Source organism: Chiloscyllium plagiosum, unplaced genomic scaffold, assembly GCF_037043375.1.
Source record: "Chiloscyllium plagiosum isolate Xiang-an unplaced genomic scaffold, Cpla_swu_hap1 HiC_scaffold_7, whole genome shotgun sequence".
Lineage (NCBI taxonomy): Eukaryota > Metazoa > Chordata > Chondrichthyes > Orectolobiformes > Hemiscylliidae > Chiloscyllium > Chiloscyllium plagiosum.
Genome location: NW_028270145.1, coordinates 71,476,623 through 71,502,762, shown reverse-complemented (window position 1 = coordinate 71,502,762; position 26,140 = coordinate 71,476,623). Strand labels below are relative to the sequence as shown.

The 26,140-nt window shown below is 39.6% G+C and overlaps 1 protein-coding gene across 3 annotated transcripts in view; it reads left to right on the top strand.

The window, feature by feature from the left end:
* Positions 1-26,140, top strand: part of lrp2a (low density lipoprotein receptor-related protein 2a) — a 337,835-nt gene that overhangs the window by 148,745 nt on the left and 162,950 nt on the right. For all 3 annotated transcript variants that reach the window (XM_087989117.1, XM_043693942.2, XM_043693941.2), the window contains exons 29-36: positions 4,438-4,666; positions 4,772-4,949; positions 6,064-6,192; positions 9,108-9,271; positions 12,275-12,418; positions 20,403-20,512; positions 22,662-22,839; positions 23,761-23,974. In XM_087989117.1, coding sequence (XP_087845243.1) covers positions 4,438-4,666; positions 4,772-4,949; positions 6,064-6,192; positions 9,108-9,271; positions 12,275-12,418; positions 20,403-20,512; positions 22,662-22,839; positions 23,761-23,974 — 1,346 coding nt within the window. The remainder of the gene's footprint in view (positions 1-4,437; positions 4,667-4,771; positions 4,950-6,063; positions 6,193-9,107; positions 9,272-12,274; positions 12,419-20,402; positions 20,513-22,661; positions 22,840-23,760; positions 23,975-26,140) is intronic.

Genomic DNA, 26,140 nt, shown 5'->3' with positions numbered 1-26,140 from the left:
TCTGCTTCCCAATCTGCTCCTCCATGTCACTGTTGCTACTGGGGAGTCTGTAGAAAACTCCCAATAAAGTCACTTCTCCTTTCCTGTTTCTGACTTCCACCCATACTGATTCTGTAGACAAACCCTCCTCATTGACCTACCTTTCTGCATCTGTGATACTATCCTTGATTAGCAATGCCACTACTCCACCTCTTTTACCTCGTCCCAATATTCCTTTTGAAACTTCTGAATCTTGGAACATCCAGCAACCATTCCTGCTCTTGTGATATCCAAGTCTCCGTAATGGCCACAATATCATTGTTCCAAGTACTGATCCATGCTCTAAGTTCGTCACAGTTATTCCTGATACTTGTAGCATTAACATAGACACACTTCAACTGACTGCATATTTGTCCTATCAAGTGCATTTCCCTTCTCACAGGCTCTATGCATGCTGTGCCTGGCTGTCCGCTATTTACTCCATCATCTGCTCTGTAGCTCCAGTTCCCAACCCTCTGCCAATCTAGTTTAAACCCTCCCAAAGAGCTCAAGCAAACCTCCAGCCCAGGATATTGGTACCCCTTCAGTTCAGATGCAACCTGTCCTTCTTGTTCAGTTCCCACCTTCCCCAGAAAGTATCCCAGTAATCCATATATCTGAAGCCACATGTTCATTTGCACTCGCTTTCTATTCCTAGCCTCACTAGCCCATGGCACTGGTAGCATTCTTGAGCGTATTACTCTGCTCGTCCTGCTTTCTAGCTTCCAACCTAACTCCCTATGTTCTCTTTTCATGTCCTCCTCCCTTTCCCTACTTGTCATTGGTACCAATGTGTACCACGACTTCTGACTGCTGTCCCTCCCTCTTAAGAATATACTTATTTTGAATGTCCCCAAAATGTCTGTCACTTTGATTGCATTAATGTATCCCCTAGCGTAGAATGCCTATTTACTTCTGATAGCTCACCTTTCATGCTCATATAGTTGCTTTTATTTATGCTTAAAATACTAGCCTTAGACACTCTTCTACCTTTCAAATTAGATGTAAAATTAGATGTTAAATCAATCATGTTGTAGTCTTTGCTTCAAGAGATGCCTTTACATTGTGATCTTGACTTAATCCTGTCACATTACATAATAGCAAACCTTACATAATCTGCAGCACAAAGGATCTTCAGGGACCTTGTGCACAAAACACAGGTAACATATAGGTGCAGCAGATAATCAGGAAGGCTAATGGAATGGTGGCCCTCATTTTGAAAGTGTTGGGGTAATAGCGTAAAGAGGTTTTAGTGCAACTGTACAAGGCACTGGTGAGACCTCATCTGGCAAACTGTGAACATTTTGAATCCCCTTATTTAAGAAAATATATTATTCATTGCAAGCAGTTCAGAGAAGGTTCACGAGAAAGATCCCCAGAATGGAAGGTTTATCTGTTATGAGCAAAGATTAAAAGGGTTGGCACTAAACTCATTGGGGGTTAGAAGAATTAGAGGTGATCTCATTGAAAGATATAAGATTAAGGGGCTTGACAGGATAAATGCTAAGAGAATGTTTCCTCTCGTGGGAGAGTCTAGGGCAAGAAGACATTGTCTCAAAATAATGAGGTGCCAATAGAGACTAAGATAAGGAGAAATTTCTTATCTGAGTATTGAGTGTCTTAGAACACCTTGCCACAGAGAACTGTGAAGGCAAAGTCCTTGTGTATATTTGTGGCTGAGATAGATAGATTCTTGAGCAGTAGGGGAATCAAGTATTACAGGGAAGATGCGACAAAGTGGACGTATGGAATGTCAGATCAGCCACAATTCTATTGAATGGTGGAGTATGCTTGTTCTACCCTTGTTCCTCTTGCTTGGTCTTAAAAGCATATTATGAACTTCTCATTCAGACTAATTTGATTTTCCAGTATATGTAGATGAAAGTCTCCCATGATTATTGTCATGATTTGGAGATGTCGGTGTTGGACTGGGGTGTACAAAGTTGCAAATCACACAACACCAGGTTATAGTCCAACAGGTTTAATTGGAAGCACACCAGCTTTCGGAGCGTCGCTCCTTCATCAGGTGATGAAGGATCAGCGCTCTGAAAACTAGTGTGCTTCCAATTAAACCTGTTGGACTATAACCTGGTGTTGTGTGATTTTTAACTTTGATTGTTGTCATTGTTTTAAAATAAGCACCCAATACTACTACTTATATAAGTTGTCCTATGTTGTGTTTGCTATTAGGTGGCCTGTAGACCACTCCAACTAGTGATTTATTTTCCTTATTATTCCACCCAAATCGATTTTAAATGCTGATCACCTGACCAAGGTTATCTCTAACTATTGCACTAAATACCATCCTTGATTAACAAAGCTACCCTTTCGTGCTTACCTAACTTCGATGCCCCTCGATACTTAAGACCTAATCTATATTATGCTGCAGTCAAATCTCTGTAATGGCTATGTAGTGATTTATTCATGTGCACTATATATTTTTAACTTTATTATGAATATTATGCTGAGTGCTGATTTAATTGTCTTTTTGACAGCTTTGAAACCTGAAGTATTGATTAGAAGCATGTTCAAAGAATTTTTCCCTCTGCATCTTCCTGTCAATCTCTGAGCCTCTGCCCAACTACAATTTCAGACCTTAGTTTCAGAAAATGTTTAACTGATCTTTATGAGCCAGTTTATACAGCCTTGTTAAATGCTTAATTAATTAATTATCTTTGAATGCGACTAAATTTAGGTATAAACCAGAAAGATATATGCCCAGTAAACATTATTTTAAGCATATAGCAACTTAACAATGATCAGTCTGAATTTTTCTGAGATAAGACAACATACCTTAGAAATTAGCACACTTCTTTCTAATTTAAGATGAATATTTAAGTACTTCCAGCATCTATTTTGATTAAATTGTACATATCCATAGGTTCTGATAAAGTATCCAAACAATGTATGATGTATCAAAATATAGGTATTATAGAAATATTCATAAGTTTATCATTTTTTATTATTTTTGCAGAGATTTACTATTTAGTACATAATGTTTTTGTATCAAAACACAATAACATAAATCAAGGTATGCTTTTAAAACGTCATGGATGTGAATCAATAATTATTAATGAATAATGTTTTGGCATCAGACAGTACAATGTGAAAGTTATAAATAATCAGATTTAATAGATGAAGTAACTTTCCTCATGAATTCAGCAACCTGAAATGCTGATCTGTTAATTTGTTCATAAAATTCAGTGCCTGACATTAAGAATTGGAAAACACTCACTTTCAAATTTTTTGCAGTTTTAATAGATTTTAACTAGGGATTTCCTTAGGGCTTGTCATGTTTAGACACTTTAAGTTTGGTTAAAATTTATCCTCAAGCATTGAAAGTCCCATGCATTTTCATCAAATTTGTGATGGTGAAGTCAGTGAAGACACAAGGAAAATCCACTACAAAATTGAGGCTCCATCTTGTAGGTGTTAGAGAAATGTAATTTTTTTTTATTCATTCATGGGATGAGGGTGTTGTTGGCTAAGCAGCATTTATTAAATGTCCCTATAGGCCAGAGGGCAGTTAAGAGTCAACCACATTGCTGTAGGTCTAGAGTCACATGTAGCCCAGACCAGGTAAGGATGGCAGTTTCCTTCCCTGAAGGACATTAGTAAACCAGAGGGGTTTTTCTGACAATCAACAATGGATTCATGGTCACTATTAGATTCTTAATCCCAGATTTTATTGAATTCAAATTTCACCATCTGCCATGGTGGGATTCAAACCCAGGTCCCCAGAACTTTACCTGGGTCTCAGGATTAACAGTCTAGCAATTTTACCGCGAGTCTGTCATCTCCCCTTAAATATCGACAATGGAGAGTCTTCCTTTGAATCGGGATCATTTTATTTGTTAGTGAAATGTGGATACTGTTGACAATGCCATCATTTACAGGATATCTTTAATTGCCTTGGTGAGATGCCGTGGTGTATCCTGTTTCCCCCCCCCCCCCCCCCCCCCCCCCCCCCGCCCCCCCACACCGTTCCAGCACTGCATGCATTTTTGTTGCTTTATGGAACCGCAAATGTTCTAAATGTATCGTTCCTGATCGAATCTTTCGAGTCCTTGGGATCTTTTTGTTTTAACGTTTAGTTGAGTAAACTTTATAATCTGTTCTCAGCTAGACAACAAGCTGGAATATTGTGAGAGATAACAATAATACTTCACATATGGTAGAAATTAAAAACAGATACAACTTGTCTTTGTTTGAATTGTACTTAACTATAATTTAGTCGCAAGGACTTGAGTGGCTATTTGTATCTATAATCCAGACTGTGCAGAAGAGGTGTGAGAGAAACCATCAAGATAGCAATCAGGTTCAAAAAATGCTTACGGTGGGGGTTGGTGTGGTTGGGGGTCACAAATAAATTCCTCTTTGATTTTCAACTGATTCTGTCAATTTGACTTTACTTTGTAGTACTCATCTAATGTTCTGGACAGACTGGGGGAAAAACCCACGAATTGAAAAGGCCAGTATGGATGGCACCTTGCGAACTATCTTAATAAGTCGCAAAATCTTCTGGCCAAATGGTTTAAGCATTGATTATCCAACTAAACTACTTTATTTTGCTGATGCATATTTGGATTATATTGAACATTGTGATTACAATGGGAACAACAGGAGACAGGTTTTAGCTAGTGACTTGGTAAGTGAATAAAGTATTATCTACCTGTTACTTAGAAATTAGACATACCTCTTTGGAATTTATGATTTGATATAAAACCCTCCATAATTATACATCATGTTGTAGATCCTGCAACATCCACATGCCATAACCATTTTTGAGGATTTTGTGTATTGGACTGAACGACGATCTAACCGTGTTACTAGAGTAAATAAGTGGCATGGAAAGAATCAGACTGTGATGATCAGAAATGTAATTGAGCCACTCGGAATAGTTGCTGTTCATTCTGTCAGGCAACCACCTGGTAGGTCAAAAATCATATTAATTCTTGACTAATAAAACCAATTACATTTTGTATTTTTAATGTTACATTTAGTAGTATTTTAGGATCATGGAGATTGTGCATTACATTTGACACGTGCCAGACCAGATATAATAAAGCAATTCTATTAAATGTCAAGTCGGTCAGGACATCATTCAAGTAAATAATTTCTCCCTGCGACTCTCAACCTCGTCGCAACTTACTGACTGGGATGTTTTGGGCCAACAAGGGTTGCATGCACTAGTCATAGAACACGTGGAAAAACTTGGTAGTTCCTTGATGGAGATCCAATAGAATCAAATGCACTTCAGACACTATTGGGCCTTCCCTGTGGCTGCGGTCCCCAGATGCACAAGTGCTACCCATTGAGGGCTGCCAACCAATCTGAGGCTGGGCAGCTTGTGAATGCAGTGGCTCCTGCATTTTCCTTGGCCTCACAAACCCCTAACCACCCACAAGATTCTGAAGGGACTCCATGGGGCTAGGTCAGGGGTGACTTCCAGCTGTGGGAACAGGGTATCAAGAAAACAGAGTGTCCCTGTCAAATCTGCCAGGTTTTCCTTTTCTACCTCCTGAGGATATGAGACACATCCACACTCTCTCCATTTACTCTGTGTACCAGAATGAAGTTGCAGTGGACTTGGTGTCAACTATCTTACAGAGAAGATCAATTTACTTACTGTTGGTGACGGCTAGGAATCCTAAATCAGTCTCTTCCACCATCTGACATAATTGGAAGAGGTTTTCCCCCTGCTGGAAGACTACTGCAAGGCCTCTTGTGGGCTGCATAAAATCCAGCTCAGTTTCACATGCCTAATAAATAGAGATGATTTTGTGGAGATACAAGTTAACATTGCAAAAGATAAAGCATGTTCCAATCACTTCCTATCATACGGTGATACTAATATTTTCCCCAACTTTGCTTCCATACCAGTTTACTATCATAAACTGCGTTGCATTTTCTAAACACCACTTTAGCCTAATATTAAATTAATGCTTACTCTATTTATATTTAGAGAATCAAACTCTAGTTGTAAATTTGAATGACTCCTTTGATAGCTACAACAATGTTATGGATATTTGTTTTGCTTCCCAGCTTGGAATCCATGTTTGTCCAATCCTTGCAGCCACTTATGTCTGCTTTCGGCATCGGCTCCTAGATTCTATTCATGTGTCTGCCCCTCAGGCTGGAACCTAATGGCTGATTTGAAACACTGTGCAAAAGGTGGGACAGAATTATGATCTATACCTCACTGAAAATGTTGACTTTCACATCTAGTTATGTCATACAGAAGCAACAATAAAGATTTCTGAATTTTATATCTGTATTGTCTTAAGTAATAGAATAATTCCAAGGCACATTTGATTAGGAGGAAAGGTCTGATGACTTTTACAGGGGGCAGGTTTTGTATTTAAAGTTACAAAGGAATGGGCAGAATGCAGTGACTGTGCCAAGGTCAGCCAGGTGGATCTCATAGAATATGAGTTCCCTGATTTGGGCTGTTAATCTGGTCTGGTCAGGGAGCTCTGGCTGACAGATAAGATGAGGAGTGTCAGAGATTCTGCTCACTTTGAAAGCTGGCTCTGAGGCAGCTGAATCTGTGTCAAGAACTCTCTATATGTGAATAAAAGGTGACTTGGTAACTGGATACCAGCCTGGGTTAAGTTATTTCACAAACCATGGTAGGAAATTCAACACTCTTCAATCCCCACGTACAAATTAATACAGGGAAAGTAGTATAAAAATGAACTTTGGATTGCTATTTTTGGGAAGCACATCAGATATTTTCCACCGACTACTTGTGGTGCAGGTTTGGGCTTTTTTAACTCCAGCAGAAAATATTGTTCGCGACCTTATAAATAATTGAATTAGCTGGATGTAAATGCATTCTTCTGATGAAATTGAATTTCAAAAGACTTTCAGAAAACAGCCCTAGGCTTTTTGCAGTAAGGTATTAACATTTGTGCTCAGTAGTTCAATTGCCTGTTTTTGGGCTCAACTGCTTAAAATTGTGTTCTCTTAGATCCTGTCAACTCTATGAATGGCTATTGAATCTCAAAATTATACTTTTTGGCTTCCAATTTTATTTTTATTCTTTATTAGCACTCATTCAGAATGAAGAAGTCTTACAGTATATTGAAGTATTTTGCTCACTTTTACAATTGTATTATGCAGGATTTGTCTTCTGGAAATTATTTTCAAATCCTTAAGAGAAGGTGTACAAAGAGATACTAAAATGTTTTTATTCCTCTCATTGCCATAGTTTTATCAATGCTCCAATTATATTTGCAGGACAATTATGCAAATATACAAATATTGAAATTTTATTTGTTGTTGAAAGATTTGGAATGATTGCTCAATTGATATGTTTGCTCCTCAGTAGCAGTTTGATAATAACAAATAGTTTATATTTTCAGCAGAGATTAAGTTACCAACAGTGATTTTCAGCAGAAAGCTTTTTTTTTTTGGCTTACCCAAAGCTTTAAAAATACAATTGTGTCAGATACAAATAAACAGAAACATATAAAATCCAAAATCCTACTCATTTCAATATATTTCACATTCTGTGCTTTTTGATATCTGATTTAAACTTAGGTTGGTAAATGTTCATTCAAGGTGACATTACCAGGTGGTTGAGAAGTTAGGCACAACATGTTTATGATCAAAGGTTTCATTTTCATAGGAAGTTGGAATTCCTACAGTGTAGAAACAGGCCCTTTGGCTCAACAAATCCACACCGATCCTCTGAAGAGATACCCACCCAGACCCATTCCCCTACTCTAAGCTTACCCCTGACTAGTTCTCCTAACCTACATATTACTGATTACTATGAGCAATTTAGCATGGCCAATTCACCTAACCTCCACATTTTTGGATTGTGGGAGAAAACCAGACCACCTGGAGGAAACCCATGCAGACACGGGGAGAACGTGCAACCTCTACACAGGCAGTTGCCCGAGGCTGGAATTGAACCCAGGTCCCTGGCGCTGAGAGGCAGCAGTGCTAATCACTGTGCTGTGTCTTGTTGTGGATTAGAAATGATGCAGAGATGCTGGTGTTGGACTATGGTGGACAAAGTCAGAAGTCACACAACTTCAGGACATAGTGCAACAGGTTTACTTGAAATCACAAGCTCTCAGAGCACTGTTCCTTCCATCACTTCACCTGATGAAGGAACAGCACTCCAAAAGCTTGTGACTTCAAATAAACCTGTTGGGCTATATACTAACATCATGTGACTTCTCACCGTGAATGCAAAAGTCCAACTTTTAAATGAGCCACCCATCTAGTTTTAAAATGTCAGGATTTCTGTAATTCTATAATCAAGCCATTTCCTGTAATGTGTCTATACTGCTAATTGATCTTGAAAAGTAGGTGTCACGTTTTCCTAAGATTCATTACATTTCATCTTGAAGAATATCTGCTATCATAAGAAAGTGTACAACTGAGTGGAGTTGGGTTCTTTGTTTTGATTTAACCGAGGTAGGAGGACACGTTTTGGAATTGTGAGGAGGAGGCAGGAAAATGAAGGATAAATTTTTGTTAAAACAAATGCCATATCAGAACAGATCTGTATGCATGGGCAATGAGAAAGGTGAGGAATAATACTAGAATATTACCTTCCTCTTTTGCAACCCTTCCTTTGGCCAAGATGATCATTTAATGTTTTTATCCCAAACACATTTTGATTGACCAAATTAACATTACAGATTTTCACAATTTGCTCAGATTTGCTTAATTAAAGCTGACTTTTGCTCAAAGTTTTGTTTTTCTAACACTGCATTACGATTGATAAACCAAATGAACCATAGGGCTCCATAGAAGAGCCATTCAACTCCAAAAGTGTTAATTCTGTTCCTCTCCTCTGTCGGACCTGCTGAGTTTCTCCATTACTTTCTCCTTTTATTTTGAATTTCCAGCCACTACAGTATTTGGCTTTTGTTTTATAAACACAACTGTGTATGACTGTAAAATCAGCACTGTGTCTGCCTGGCCAAGCCCAATTTGTTTTAGCACAAATGGATTACATTAGCAGAAAATCTCTGTCATAATATTTCTCTTTAAGCAGAAGCTTATGTTTGTGTAAGATTTTGAAATTTGCTCAAGAATTTAAAATAATCTTCCTTCACCATTCCTAGCTGAACAGCCTTTCCTAATTGTTGTGCGAAACAGCATCATCTTTGGCATTTCTCTGGATCCTGATGACAAAGCTAATGATGCCATAGTTCCTGTAGCTGGAGTCCAGAATGGCTATGATGTTGACTTTGATGAAGAGGAGGTGCTGTATTGGGTTGAATATCCAGTAAGTACAAATAGTTTTCTCAAATATAACGAATGTAGCAGTCAACCTCCAATTGCCATCACTTTCCAATGCTCTGCTTTTTAAAATGCTGCTTGTCCAAGTAGTCTGAATTTTCTTCATATCTTCTATACACTTTATGGATCTGAGTTAAATGAGACTAAATTAGCAATCAATACCCTAGGATACTACAGTGAAATGGCAGTTCTCTTCTGTTAGTTTATTCCCTTTATATTGCTAGAATCAGTAACTCATCAAAATGGGTTGTATCAATGTACTTACTTTATAAATCCATATATATAAGTGGTATCAGTCAAAAATCTAAGGACAGAACAGTTTTTGTTAAAAGAAAACTCAAGTTTGAACAGATTTAAATATGCACAAAAACAATTCCCTGTGGCATAAGATCACTGGTTAGAAAATATCAAGAGCTCGGTCATTCTTTAACTTTAGTGAATTGATGGTGGTAAAAATAAAATATGCAGAGATATGGAATAGCATTACTGAGCAGAAAAGAAAAAACCTTCTTCCATCCAACTCTATTTTAATTTAAAATTGCCTCTTAACCTACCCTTTTTTGTTATTGTTGCACTTGGTGGGCAGTGCTTGTTAATTAGTAATTCTTTATTTAACCTATTTTTATAATCAACCTGTTAAGAGATGTTATTACACACCTCTGGAATAGATGGATCTTGAACCTCTCATTCTAGGGTAGGGACATGTCCACAGACAGAGTGGTTAAGAAGGCATTTAGCACGCTTGCCTTCATTGCACAGACCTTTGAGTATAGAAGTTGGGTCATCATATTGAGGTCGTATAGGACATTGGTGAGGCCTCTTCTGGCATACTATGTGCAGGTCTGGTTGCCCTGCAATAGAAAGAATATTATTAAATTGGAAGAGGGTTCAGAAATGATTTACCAGAATGTTGCTGTAACTGGAGGGTTTGAGTTATAAGGAGAGGTTGGATCGGCTGGAACCTTTTTCACTGGAGCATAGGAGGTTGAGAGGTGACCTTACACAGGTTTATAAAATCCTGAGGGGAATAGATAAGGCGAATAGCAGGGGGTTTGTTTCCCTAGGGTGGAGGAGTTCAAAACTAGAAGGCATACTTTTAAGGTTGGAGGAGAAAGTTTTGAAAAGGACACGAGGGGCAACTTTTTTATGCAGAGGGTAGTTCATGCGTGGAATGAACTGCTAGAGGAAGTAGTGGATGCAGCTACAGTTACAGGATAAGTACCTGAATAGGAAAGGTTTGGAGGGATATGGGCCAAATACAGGCAGATGGGAATACTTTAGTTTGGGAACATGATCAGTGTGGACTCGTTGGACCAAAGGGTCTGCTTCTGTGCTGTATGACGATGATTTATGACCCTCAAAATATTGTTGCTAGATGTTGATTATATAATTACTAACATGCGTAATTGGGTGACAGTTTAATGAAAAAAATGAGCTGGGCTCCTCTCCACTGGTGAGTTGGGCTTCTGGATAACAACGGAAGGGTCCACAACGTAAAGGTAGAGACTGGATTATATGCTAAAATATAAATTTACGATCAAGCCTTTGTAAATCTCAATGTAAGACTTTTACTAGGAGAAAGTGAAGACTGCAAATGCTGGAGATCAGAGTTCGAGAGTGTGGTGCTGGAAAAGCACAGCAGGTCAGCCAACATCCAAGGAACTGGAGAATGGGTGTTTCAGGCATATGCCCTTCATCAGGATTCCTGATGAAGGGCTTATACCCAAAACGTCGATTCTCCTGCTCCTTGGATGCTGCCTGACCTGCTGTGCTTTTCCAGCATCACAGTCGTGACTGTAAGACTTTTACTGCCTAATTCAACATACAGATGTTGATCAGTGAAATACCATGTAGTCAACTATTCATACACTTACTTGTAGGATTAGTTTATAAATATATCTTCTTATTTCACATTTATTTTTGTGTTTTTTTCTGCAGTTGCTATGTTTTATTCTGTTTAGTTAATCTCTCTCACTTGTTTTGTTTTTCTTAAGCAGTCCAGTGATAGCTCTTATTTTCTGTAGTCTATTGGATTTGCACTCTAATCTTTGAGGAGAATCATAATCTGAAGAGAACCATATTGATTACAACTGATTGGAATTCAGGTCAAGGGTCTAATTTATTCTGCATGCATTGATTTCTTAATCTTAAGGATGTCCTTTGATATGAAAATACAGTCAAAATTAGAGTGTGGTAATATACATACTACGTATTAATACCATTACAGCCAGGTAATGTTAGAACTTGTCTTCCTTTAGGTCTGACATTGAGGTTAACATTTTCCGAGATAGACTCTGCTTTTTGCAATATTCCACAAAGTGGAATCTTAATGTCAGTTTCTGTGAATGTGGTTTGATTTAAAGTTAATCAGAGAAGGTCAAGCAGCTCAGAGCATGCATTATTTAGAGAATGTTGACAGTTTCTAGCAATCCTGCTTCTAAATCCTCCTTCAGATTGTGAGAATCAGGTGACCTAGATATTATGATTCTATAATCCAAAGAGCTGAGGGCTGAGATATGCATGAGAGGCTAATAAACCTGAGGAAGAGAGATTCCCTAACTTTGCACAATATTTAATTTATATTGAGGTTTCTAGTAGAGAAAGGCATTGCATGTGGTATGGAAATAGAAGGTTTTTCTTAGCTTAGGTTAAGTTTATAATAGGTTTAGAATAATCACCTCCTGTCAATGACAAAAAGTAGAAAAAACATTTGCCTGAAAATATTCCGAGCTTTAGTCAGGAAAATGGATTAAGATTTTCAAGAAATTGTCATTATCTGCAGTTAAACAGGTCCACGTTTGCTCACACTGACTTATGTTGGACTTGGCCAACTATTTCTAAGTACTTAGGAGGATTTAAGGATTTCCTTCTTTGAAAGTGTGTCTAGATCCCACTGTTAAGTAGAGGATTTGTAAGTGTGGAACAGGTCCCTGCTCTCTTGTCTCTGAGATTGTAAAGATTTTTCTTACTGTGATTTATGTGCTTTTAGGGAGAAATTCACACTGTGAGGTCAGATGGAACCAATAGAAGCATGTTTGCTCCAGCTTCTACCATTGGCTCCCCTATGGGCTTGGCTTATGATTGGATCTCCATGAACCTTTACTATACCAACTTTGACCAACAGTCCATTGAGGTCAGTATTCTTGACTTAAATTCAATCAATTCCTGCATGGAATCAAAGTGGTAGAATTGTTGTAGTAAAGCTGTAGGATATGTTGTATTTACAAAAGCTGATAACTGATGAAACAAATTTTGTACAGATAGTAATTTGTTTTTATGCAAGTAAATTCTTATTCATTAAATGTTATTATGACATACATATCATGAGGTTAATTGCAATACTTAAATAATATTTTATACCAATTTCTGGACTCTAGTGCAACTGTCAGGATGGATTGGCTCAGTTGACTATGATGTGGTGGAGGAGAATGTGAACAGTGCTACTTAAATCCTGTTACAGTTAAGATAGTTCCTCAGGGACTACTTCCTTGCTTTGCCCCATTGTGATACCATGACATAAACCGCAATTAGCAATCTTTGGCCTACAAGAACACTACATGATGAGACTTGCATTTTACTTTGTGTCAATTATAGTTATTTAGTTAAACATTGGTTTTCTTTGCCTATTTAACATTGAGAAACTTGATACTTGAAGTTAACATTTTTAACTTGTAGTATGTCCTAATTTTGTGTTCATAACAACAAAGAACAACAGAGGAAATTACAGCACAGGAACAGGTCCTTCAGCCCTGAAGCCTGCGCCGATCCAGATCCTCTATCTAAACCTGTTGCCTATTCTGTAAGGATCTGTAACCCTCTGCTCCCTGCCCATTCATGTATTTGTCTATATATATCTTAAATGACACCATCGTGCCAGCCTCTACCACCTCCACTGGCAACGTGTTCCAGGCACCCACCACCCTCTGTGGTAAAGAACTTTTCACTCATATCACCCTTAAATATTTCCTTCTCACCTTGAACTTGTGACCCCTAGTAATTGAATCCCCCTCTCTAGGAAAAAAAGCTTCTTGCTATCCATCCTGTCTGTACCTGTCATGATTTTGTATACCACAACCAGGTCCCCTCTCAACCTTTGTTTTTCTAATGAAAGTAATCCTATCTACTCAACCTGTCTTCATAGCTAGCGTCCCCCATACCAAACAACATCCTGGTGAACCTCCTCTGCACCCTCACTAAAGCATCCACATGTGGCAACCAGAACTGTATGCAGTATTCCAAATGTGGCCAAACCAAAGTCCTACACAAATGTAACATGACCTGCCAACTCTTGTACTCAATACCCCATTCGACGAAGGAAAGCATGCCGTATGCCTTCTTGACCACTATATTGCTGGAATAGAGTTGCCACCTTTGGGTACAATGGGCCCGAGCACCCAGATCTCTCTGTGCATCAATTTTCCCCAGGGCTTTTCCATTTACTATATAATTTGCTCTTGAATTAGATCTTCCAAAATGCATCACCTCACATTTGCCTGGATTGAACTCTATCTGCCATTTCTCTGCCGAATTCTCCAATCTATCTATATTCTGCTGCAATCTCTGACAGTCCCCTTCACTATCTGCTACTCCACCAATCTTAGTGTCGTCTGCAAACTTGCTAATCAGACAACCTATACCTTCCTCCAGATCATTTATGCATATCACAAACAGTAGTGGTCCCAACACAGATCCCTGTGGAACACCACTGGTCACAGGTCTCCATTTTGAGAAACTCCCTTCCACTACTACTCTGTTTCCTGTTGCCCAGTCAGTTCTCTATCCATCTAGCTAGTACACCCTGGACCCCATGCGATTTCACTTTCTCCGTCAGCCTACCATGGGGAACTTTATCACATGCCTTACAGAAGTCCATGTATATGACATCTACAATGCTTCCCTCATCAATGAACTTTCTCACTTCCTCAAAGAATTCTATTAAGTTAGCACGACATGACCTCCCCCTGCACAAAACCATGATGCCTATCACTGATAAGCCCATTTTCTTACAAATGTAAATAGATCCTATGAAGAGAAAATGCTGGAAAATCTCAGCAAGTCTTGCAGCATCTGTAAGGAGAGAAAAGAGCTGCGTTTTGAGTCCAACTGACCCTTTGTCAAAGCTTTGACAAAGGGTCAGTTAGACTCAAAACATCAGCTCTTTTCTCTCCTTACAGATGCTGCAACACTTGCTGAGATTTTCCAGCATTTTCTCTTCTTTGGTTTCAGATTCCAGCATCCGTAGTAATTTGCTTTTATTTAAATAGATCCTATCCCTCAGTATCTTTTCCAGCAGCTTCCTGACCACTGACCCCATGCTCACTGGCCTATAATTACTAATATTATCCTTGCTACCCTTCTTAAACAAGGAGACAAAATTAGCAATTCTCCAGTCCTCTGGGATCTCACCCATGTTCAAGGATGCTATAAAGGTATATGTGAAGACCCCAATTATTTCCTCTCTCGCTTCCCTCAGTAACCTGGGGTAGGTCCCATCTGGATCTGCGGACTTGTCCACTTTAATGCCTTTTCGAATACCCAACACTTACTCCCTCCTTATGCTGAGTTGACCTAGAGTAATCAAATATCTATTTCTGATCTTAATATCTCCCTCTCCTAGGTGAATACTGAAAGTACTTATTAAGAATCTCACCCATTTTCTCTGATTCCATGCATAACTTCCCTTCTTTTGTTCTTGAGTGGGCCAATCCTTTCTCTAGTTACCCTCTTGCTTCTTGTATACGAATAAAAGGCTTTGGGCGTTCCCTTAACCTGTTTTCTAAAGGTATTTCATGACCCCTTTTAGCCCTCTTAATTCCACATTCCAGATTGGTACTACTTTCCCAATATTTGTCCAAAGCTTCGTCTGTTTTCAGTCACCTAGACCTATGCATGCTTCCTTTTTCCTCTTAGCTAGTCTCTCAATTTCATTTGTCATCCATGGTTCCCTAATCTTGCCTTTTCTATCCCTCATTTTCACAGGGACATGTCTGTCCTGCACTCTAACCAACCTCTCTTTAAAAGCATTCCACATTTTAAATGTGGATTTACCCTCAAACAGCTGTTTCCAAAACACATTCCCCAGCTCCTGCCTAATTCTGCTAAAGTTGGCCTTGCCCAATTTACCACTCTTCCTTTAGGACCACTCTCATTTTTACACAATAATAAGAAAGAAATGTGGTTGACAGGACAAATCTAGGTCACGGCACACTAAACTGACTGCAAACAATGTTGCAAGGTAGTATAATCTGAATAATTAGCAGAAGCGTTTGTCACAGCTTTTGGTCTTCTACCATTAGCTCACTTAATGGTGGAAGGTCTATCAAGCAGGCAGAGGAATTTGAAAGAATTTGGCCACTTTAAAGTAAGTAGATGCACAAAGAAGCAAAGATTGTAAAGAATGCAAGTAGATTTTAAGATTTTGTCAAACGTTTTAATATTCTTAGTAGGGGCTTGATGGGGGAAGGGTGCTGTGGAGAAGAGAAAGAAAAAATAAAATTAAATGAAATGCAATGTGGGGACACAAATATGAGTCTTCAAGGACAAATGGAGTTGTACTTGATCCCTTTTTCATGAAGGAGAAGATAGGCACAATACTTCACAAAATATGTATGAAGGGAGTTGCCCCATTTTGCAAGGTATTCTTCCTATTAGAGAAGAATGAAAAGACACATACAGCCCACTGTGTCATAGTGGAACTCCATACTTGATGCTCTGCACTTTTGAGAACTTTGGCACTTTGGAAAAACTGTGCTCTGTGATCTGATGGTTGTTTTCCACAGGGAAAATTATGTAAATGTAACTGGAGACAAGCAATCTAGGATCCTCATTTAAATCATTCAAAGGAATAGTCACCTTGTCAACTTTGGTGTCTACAAAGAAAATAGCATCTGATTATAAGAAGCATAAATAAAATTAGGTGCTGACCTCAAACCCCATCCCTATACACATTCATATCCCACAACAGTTCCACAGCGAACATGTCAGTGGTGAGCGTACCAACAATCCTGACTGATGGAAACAGTGACAGTTTCTCTAAGATGAGGCCTTTTCCACGTTTCTGCAAGTCCGACCTTACAGAGCTGTTTGTCAATCAAACGGCTAGTAGATTTATGACCCCAATGGTGCCACTGCATCTCCAGGCTGTCCCGAGGAAGACAGGCCCAGCATCAGAAGCAAATCCAAGTTATCTCCTGGGCTAGGGTCCTGGTGAGGGGTTTGAAAAGTGTTAGGGGGTAACTTTGGCAGCCTAGAGGAGGATTGAGGTATGAAGGAAAGAAGTATGACCTTTGAGTGTTGTGGTATCTTTAATGGGCCCAGGGAACGTGCAAAGAAGGTCATCCGTGCAGGCAATAACATTGCAGTGACAACCCAGCGTTATTGTTCTCTATTTGGGATTTGCACACTGTGGGTGGAGGACCTTTGAACATTTCAGCCTACAAGTAGAAAATTCCAGGGTGAGGGGTGGGCTAGGACTGAGAGCCAACTGCTTGCCCACTTGAATGAGAATTTGACAGAGAGAGAAAACTATCCTGAAAGAAGCTTATTCTCTTAATAAGCTAATTTTTATCTTACTTATTTATTATTATAGTTGAATCAGAATTAGCTTTATTGTCACGTGTACTCACATGAGTACAGTGCAAGGTTACAGGTCGCCACTTATGGCATCATTTTAGGCAAAAAGGTGCCTAGATACAGATTCTTAAGCACAAATTCTTTGGAAAAAAACAAGAAAAATAAAGAAATAAAATGTCCGGCATTACAGACCTTTGTGCCTTTGTGCCAACCCAGACTGCACCTTGCCTTTCCTCCAGTCTCAACCTGTCTACCCCCTCCCCGACTCCAACCTCTCACCCTCACAATGTGCAGCCCTCCAATCCCTCTGCTCCAATCCCGACCTCACCATCAAGCCAGCAGATAAAGGGGGCGCAGTGGTAGTCTGGCGCACTGACCTCTACACCGCTGAAGCCAGACACCATCTCGAGGACACCACTTCCTACTGCCCCCTCGACCATGACCACACCCCCCCATCACTAAACTATCATCTCCCAGACCATACAGATCATCATCACCTCAGGAGATCTCCCACCCACAGCTTCCAACCTCATAGTCCAGGAACCCCACACTGCCCGGTTCTACCTCCTTCCCAAGATCCACAAGCCTGACCACCCTGGCCGACCCATTGTCTCAGCATGCTCCTGCCCCACTGAACTCCTTTCTACCTACCTCGACACTGTGCTATCCTCCCCTAGTCCAGGAACTCCCCACATACGTTTGAGACACCACCCACGCCCTCCACCTCCTCCAAGACTTCCGTTTCCCCAGCCCCCAATGCCTCATCTTCACCATGGATATCCAGTCCCTCTACACTTCCATCCGCCATGACCAGGGCCTCCAAGTCCTCCGTTTCCTCCTCTCCCGACGTCCACAACAGTACCCATCCACCGTCACTCTCATTTGTTTGGCCGAACTGGTCCTCACCCTGAACAATTTCTCCTTCGAATCCTCCCACTTCCTCCAGACCAAAGTGATAGCCATGGGCACCCCTATGGGCCCCAGCTATGTCTGTCTCTTTGTTGGCTACGTAGAACAGTCCATCTTCTGTAATTACACCGGCACCACTCCCCACCTCTTCCTCCGCTACATTGGCACCACCTCGTGCTCCCGTGAGGAGGTTGAGCAATTCATAAACTTCACCAACACATTCCACCCTGACCTTAAATTTACCTGGACTATCTCTGACACCTCCCTTCCCTTCCTGGACCAATCCAACTCCATTAATGACAACCAACTTGACACTTACATTTTTTACAAACCCACCGACTCCCACAGCTACCTGGATTACACCTCTTCCCACCCTAGCTCCTGTAAAAATGCCATCCCGTATTCCCAATTCCTCTGTCTCCGCCGTATCTGCTCCCAGGAGGACCAGTTCCACCACAGAATACATCAGATGGCCTCCTTCTTTAGAGACCGCAATTTCCCTTCCCACGTGGTTAAAGATGCCCTCCAATGCATTTCATCCACATCCCGCACCTCCACCCTCAGACCCCAGCCCTCCAACCGTAACAAGGACAGAACGCCTCAGGTGCTCACCTTCCACCCTACCAACCTTCGCATAAACCAAATCATCCGCCGACATTTCCGCTACCTCCAAACGGACCCCACCACCAGGGATATATTTCCCTCCCCACCCCTTTCCGCCTTCCGCAAAAACAATTTCCTCCATGACTACCTGGTCAGGTCCACGCCCCCCTACAACCCACCCACTTATCCTGGCACCTTCCCTTGCCACCGCAGGAATTGCAAAACCTGCACCCACTCCTCCTCCCTCACCTCCATCCAAGGCCCTAAAGGAGCCTTCCACATCCATCAAAGTTTTACCTGCACATCCACCAATATCATTTATTGTATCCATTGCTCCCGATGCGGTCTCCTCTACATTGGGGAGACTGGACGCTTCCTAGCAGAGCGCTTTAGGGAACATCTCCAGGACACCCGCACCAATCAACCACACCACCCCGTGGCCCAACATTTCAACTCCCCCTCCCACTCTGCCGAGGACATGGAGGTCCTAGGCCTCCTTCACCACCACTCCCTCACCACCCGACACCTGGAGTAAGAACGCCTCATCTTCCGCCTTGGAACACTTCAACCCCACGGCATCAATGTGGACTTCAACAGTTTCCTCATTTCCCCTTCCTCCACCTCACCCCAGTTCCAAACTTCCTGCTCAGCACTGTCCCCATGACTTGTCCTACCTGCCTATCTTCTTTTCCACCTATCCACTCTACCCTACTCCCTGTCCTATCACCTTCATCCCCTCCCCCACTCACCTATTGTACTCTATGCTACTTTCTACCCACCCCCACCCTCCTCTAACTTATCTCTCCACCCTTCAGGCTCTCTGCCTGTATTCCTGATGAAGGGCTTTTGCCCGAAACGTCGATTTTACTGCTCCTCGGATGCTGCCTGAACTGCTGTGCTTTTCCAGCACCACTCTAATTCAGAATCTGGTTTCCAGCATCTACAGTCATTGCTTTTATCCGGTCTCCATCAGCCCTCACCTCCAGACCATGCTAGGGTTCACCTCGAAGCTGTTGAGGCTGAGAGTGCTAGGAATCTGTTCTGGATTCATCTCGAGGTCTGGAGTCCGTGCTGATACCTGGAGTCCACATTGATGTCAGAAATCTGCGCTGGCTCCACACAAGGCTCTTGACGCCAGGAGTCCAGGCTGAGGCTGATAGCCCACAATAAATTCACCTGAGGCACTGGAAGCGAGGCCTGGCAAAGACTGGGTTGGAAGGACTGTTATTCTGAACGTTATATTTCTTTATTTTTCTAATTTATTCCTATGATATTGTACTTTTGTACATAAGACGGCACAAAGGTCTGTAATGGTAGGCAAGAAGAAAGAAGGAAAAAACACAAAAAAGAAAGAGACATGAGGCCATTTTGACTTTGTGCAGATGGGCTGTTGATTTTTCGCACTTGCCCACCCTCTGTATTAGGAGGGGTGAAGTCAGTGGTGATTGGGAAAGTGGTGGGCTGGATATCCAACAAAGGTACATGTCCCCACAGCAAAAACACATTCAGCAAGGCATTCATTATCCAATCCTACCTTAATGTAACATTCATTTTATTAAAATGTCTCATTTCTTAGAACCCCGAAATAAATCAACTACAAAGGAACCTTGATTATTCGAAGGACGTGGCAGGGGAGTATTTAGTTTGGTTAATCAAATTCTGGATAATCGAATGCTGGATAACATAGTTTAGCCAGGCATCAGGACCTTGCGATTTTGCTGGATAATCCAATTATCTGATAATCTAATGCCAGATAATTAAGGTTCCTCTGTACACTTGAATCTCTCCTAGAAACAGCAGCGTTGAAATTTAAATTGTTATAAAGGAGAAACATCGTAGTATTTAGCAAATAGATTTAGTAGTGTTTCTTACCTTGTATGATTTTTTTTTAAGCATTAACACAGTGATGTTTAAATTTATTAGATCCCTCTTCAAGTTGAATAATTATCATGTCAGAATATTATTCAATGCTTTTTACACAACAGCCTGATATTGCAAAAAATAATTTTTAATATGCATTTACATTCTTTAAGGTAGTAAACGTGCATAGTGATGTCAAGTACAGAAAAACAATACTAACAAATAATGGACAAAGGACTGGTGTTGGAACACCCAAAGGCATTGTGGTAGATCCAGCAAGAGGGTGAGTAGAACATTAGAGTAATTTTCAAAGTTATTTTGTAAATTTAAGGTGTCCACGTGGAACTTAAAAATAATTTGTTTAGCGTTAATATGGTGCTATAAACTTTCCATGTTAAAATGGGGTAAAATTCTAATTGATTATAAATAACGTTTAAGAATTTCAATGTATGAAATGGGAAAGGACCAACTGTTATATTAACAAGTACCCAGTTAGTGGTCTACCTCTCCCTTTACAGCATAACTGAGTCTATTGTATGCATTAGTGTAATTATAATTTTATTCATTCACTTTTCTCACCTAGAATAAAGATACTTCCTGAAAAATGTGTTGCTGGAAAAGCGCAGCAGGTCAGGCAGCATCCAAGGAGCAGGAGAATCGACGTTTTGGGCATAAGCCTGAAGAAGGGCTCATGCCCGAAACGTTGATTCTCCTGCTCCTTGGATGCTGCCTGACCTGCTGTGCTTTTCCAGCAACACATTTTCAGCTCTGATCTCCAGCATCTGCAGTCCTCACTTTCTCCTAATAAATATACTTCCCTCTATTTTTATGTCTATCTCTTCCATATATGAAGTTCCACGTGTTAAAGCATTTGCTAACCATTCCCATTGGATAGAATTTCAGTTTGCCAAACCTATTAGATATCATTTTATTAAGAAGCTGCTAATACAAATAGAACGCTAACATATATAACCTCTAAAAATGTTCCTAATGGTTCATCTTAACATTGCTCAGCATGTGAAATGTTGGTGACCCATCTTTACATAATAATATCTTAGAAATCACATTTTATGCAGTCAGTCATTTTAATTTGAATTCACTTACTATGTAAATGATTAAATTATTCTGTTAAATATATGGATTTTTAAAAATTTTAAACAGTCAATATAATTTTTTGATCCAAGCAAAACAAGTCTCAATTTCAGATGAATCATGGCAGTAGCAGAATTAGACATGGCATAGCACTTGCCACCTGCTCTTACTGAAGTTCAGACTACTGAGATTTTGGAATATATTGGCAAACATCTGAGAGTTGATTTAAGTATACACTTAAGGGTTCTATGCTGTAGTCTTTCCTGACACAATAATAACGTTCCCATTATTGCTGATGCCTCTAATCTCAATTCTCAAAATGCCTGAAGCCTCCAAGTAATAACTCCCCCAACTTCCAAAACTCCTCATTGGAGGTAAATTCCATGTTCTGGTTTGGGTCTGTAGTAACATTGAACGATCCAAATATGAGTGAAGTGGACTTGAAGTTAAATCGATTGAAAATTGAGTGGGACTATGGTTACTACTATAGAAGTGTGGCATGAATCACTGGAAAGTGAAATATGATTGTATCATGGTCTGAAGGCAATTTTGGGAAGTAATTTGAGCTGAAATTATTAGGATTTTCCCAACTACTATGGTTTTTGCAATCGTAAAATTTCACATATCTGCTTGTAAACAAAATATATTGAATCATTGCTATTGAATTATCTTAATTCTGTTTCCACAATCAGCAAGATTTTGCAGAAGTTATGCTCTGCACCTTCTTTAGCTGGAACACTATATTTTTCATTCTGTTCTATTATCCTCATGTACCTGAAAGGTACGATTTACCTGAATAGCATGCAAAACAAGACTTTTCACTGTATTGTGGTACATGTGACAATAATAAAACAAATCACACCAAAAAAAGAGTCAGTCATGATGAGAGAGAAAGATATCATATGAATCCTCAGTCTGTTGGTCACACATGGTGTGCAAATTGGCAACTCAAAATGTTAGGACGTTTAAATTCATGCAATGTTCACAATCCTGACATCTCCTCTCAATGCTGAAATAAAGCAATATCAACAGGAGAACAAACCATTTGTTTTAGTATATTAATGCACAGCATGCAGTAATGCACATGATCTTTATAATTGTAAATGTATTTCTCTCATTTTCAAACAAAAATAGGACATTATTAGTAACAGCTAACTTATGGTTCAATTAATAACATATTGCCAGGTCATTAAGTTATTCATAAGCATGATCTCTTGTCATACCTAGGGAATTGGTGAATAGCACAATGAGCATGTTCCAGGCTATTTTTTTTTTATTGGTGTACTCTGATTATTTCATGATTTTAAAACATCTAAACACTGTGTATAAATCTACTTCAGGAAATTGTACTGGACGGATCAAGGTACTGACAGTGGAATTCCAGCAAAAATTGCTAGTGCTTATATGGATGGCTCTAATCCTCGAGTTCTCTTCACTAATGACCTAGATCAAGTAGAGTTCATTAGTATTGACATCAAGGCACGCAGGCTGTACTGGGCTGTGTTTGGTACCGGAGTGGTATGTAATTTTAATTTATGAAGGGCATGTATCTGTAATAAGTTACATTTTGGGCATCTATCAGTCTCCCATCCTACTTCTAATTGATGGCTGGAAATCCAGAGAAATTGTGTAAACAGCCATTATTCACTCTGTTTCTCTATCAGTTCCACCAGATGATGCCTGTGTACAATGTGCAATTCATTAAATTTTGTCACTGTTTTAGGGGGAGGGGATGGCAGGGAAAGAAAATATTTAAGATATTTTAAGGAGGTGAAGCTATTTAACAATGATTGAGGTGTGTACACTTTATTTTATTATATGGCTCACAAAGGAATTAATTTAGTTTTCTAATCATTATTGACTGGGTAAGAATATTTGATAGTGATTAAAGAGGTCTGAATTTAATGGCCATTGTGGTGACTTTATTGATGGGCTGGAAGCAAGGGGAAGCTCTGCAGCAGCCATTTCTGGGGACTCAATGTGATTAAATATCAATCAGGTAGTTAACTGCCTGCTATCAGGGATTACATGCCTTGAAGCCAAAGGATTCACCCTCAACAGTTGCTGGCCAGTAGAGAACTAGCAAGTCCTTAGTCCCAGCAGGGCCTTGTCATTGTGGAACGCACAGCACGGCTCCTTCATTAGCGATAGAGTAAACAAGGGGTAACTCTATGGGCCACAGAGGGTGGAATACAGGAAGCCCTCATTCCACCCAGAATCCATATGGAGGCTGCCAGGGTGCACCTGGTAGTCATTCCGTGACAGCACACCCACCACCCCAAAAGGTAATATTGATAATTTCCTGGTTTCTATTTATATTAGTGGATGTACGTAATTAATTACATTAGTTTGATAAGTAGTATTATAATTAACACATTTTCATGAAGTACAATTAATGCAGTTCCAGTGCAAATATTGATTCTTGTGTTGTCCCTATAGATCGAACGAGGAGATCTAAATGGTTTACATCGGATGATTGTGGTTAACCACCTTTCTCATCCTCGGGGTTTAGCCATTTACGAGGGCTTCCTTTACTATACAGACTCTGATTTTGAGATCATTGAGCGTGTGGATAAGATTACTGGTGAAAACCCAGTTGTGGTGAGGAATAACATTGCAGGGCTGAATTGCCTCAGAGTTCACTTCCGAGACAGTGAGTAATCCCTATAATTAGCTGAGTGTCAAAATATTTTCTTTAGAGTAACTGTAAAGGGGTGAGAACTGTCATGTTGTTGCAATAGTTGAGTTTCTGAAGTTATTTTAGCTAAAGTTTCCATATGATTATTAAACATCTTAATATAAATCAACCGATGTTATATCTATTTATCTCCAAGGACAACAACAATGAGCATTTATGTACAAATGATTTACTTTTTATGTGCACACAATTTGTGCATTTGTCATTCCATGCTTTGAGCCATGAAAATTAATTTGTGAACTAGTTATAACATTTTATACAGTTATGTATGACCTAGAATACACTTGAATGGTGGAAGTAGATTCCATAAAACATTTGAAAGGAAATTGGACATATACTTGACAATAAAATAAAATGAAGTGAAAAAATAAAGAACAAGTTGGATTGAAGGCTAGGTGTAAAAGTAACCTAATGAAGAGGATGTAAAGAGGCTGCTGGATGATAGAGACCAGTTAAACGTTTGAACTAAAGTTTGCTGATGAAGTATAATGTTGTGTATTATTAGATATTTTCACACACTGGTAGATATGAGCTCCACATATGAGCTTGTATGCTGTACTGCTTTGATTTATTTATTCTAAATAGGGATATCAGCTGAAATAGATATTCTATTACTTGATATGGCTTACTGATGTAAACGATTGAAGTTCATTTAAACATAATCAATAACCTCCAAATCAGATGGTTGTAGAGTTTAAGTTTTATTTAATGTCTCCTCAATGACAGCAATACCAGTCTAATTTTGAATGCCATCATGCAATTAGAAAACCAGCTTTAGATCTGAGATGGTTATTGCAGTTTTGGTGATTGGATTAGTGAGAAGGATTATTGAGATCAACTTACAAAATGTTCGATTTCAATTAAAAAATAATCAAACTTACATATTGCAGTGGTATGCAACTTTATCTTATTATAAGTAATTTTTCAAGATTTTAAAACTTTTGCTCCCACTTTAATCAGTTCCTTTAGCACTTCCATATAAATTGTCTGAAAGACGGCATTGTGCAATTACATGATGGCATTAATTGGTCTGAGTGAGGTGGAATTAAGTAGTGGCTAACAGACATCTTTAAAATTACAGTCTGACTCTTATAGGATTTCTTTTCTAATGAACTGACTATTGAAGATAACCTGGCATTCAGGAAGGCACTAACTCATTAAGGTTGAATAGAATGAAGCAGTAGCCTGATCTTTGGTTTCAGATTGTTAGAAGTTACTGACAGTTTTTTTGTCATTTAAGTATCTTTATTTGATTGATGTTTCAGACTTCAGTTCTTTCAGGTTTGTGCATATGTGGTCATCAATTGGTGTGCAATGTCTGACAATTATTGTTTATAATGGTAACAGACAAATATTGGCCATAATATGGTTTGTAAACATGCTATTTCAAAGTGTCTGTTAAAATACATTATGAAGTAATACCATAGAAATATGTTAAGCATTTATTCTATACACTTGTATTAATTGTCGAGGGCTTTAGCTCAGGAGTGTAATTTTGAAATAGCTCAGTTTATAGAATTTCTTGTTGAAACATGAACAACATAAAAGTCAGGAGTAGCAGAGTAGGTTTTGCACCTTTAAGTTAATATATGTGATTTCAATACATGGCATCACAGAATCCCTACAGTGTGGAAACAGGCCCTTTGGCTCAATAAGTCCACACCAACCCTCTAAAGAGTAACCCACCCAGACTCATCCCCTGACTCTATATTTACCCCAATTAATGCACCTGTACTGCACATCCCTGAACACTATGGACATATTTAGCATGGCCAATTCGCCTAACCTGCAGGACTGTGGGAGGAAACCCATGCAGACACTGGGAGGATGTGCAAACTCCATACTGACTGTCGCCCAAGGCTAGAATCAACCCGGGTCCCTGGCACTGTGAGGCAGCAGTGCTAACCACTGAGCCACCGTGCCACCCATCTGTTACGGGATCTTTTCTAATGAACTGACTATTGAAGGTAACCTAGCATTCAGGAAGGCACTAATGCATAAAGGTTGAATAGAATGATTACCACTTTTGCACTTTTCCATGAAAGAAGGAAGCTCCACATTTTTAAGAGGACAACCCGCTCAGTACCCCTTCAGAAATATGGAGCCATACTTCAATTTTGA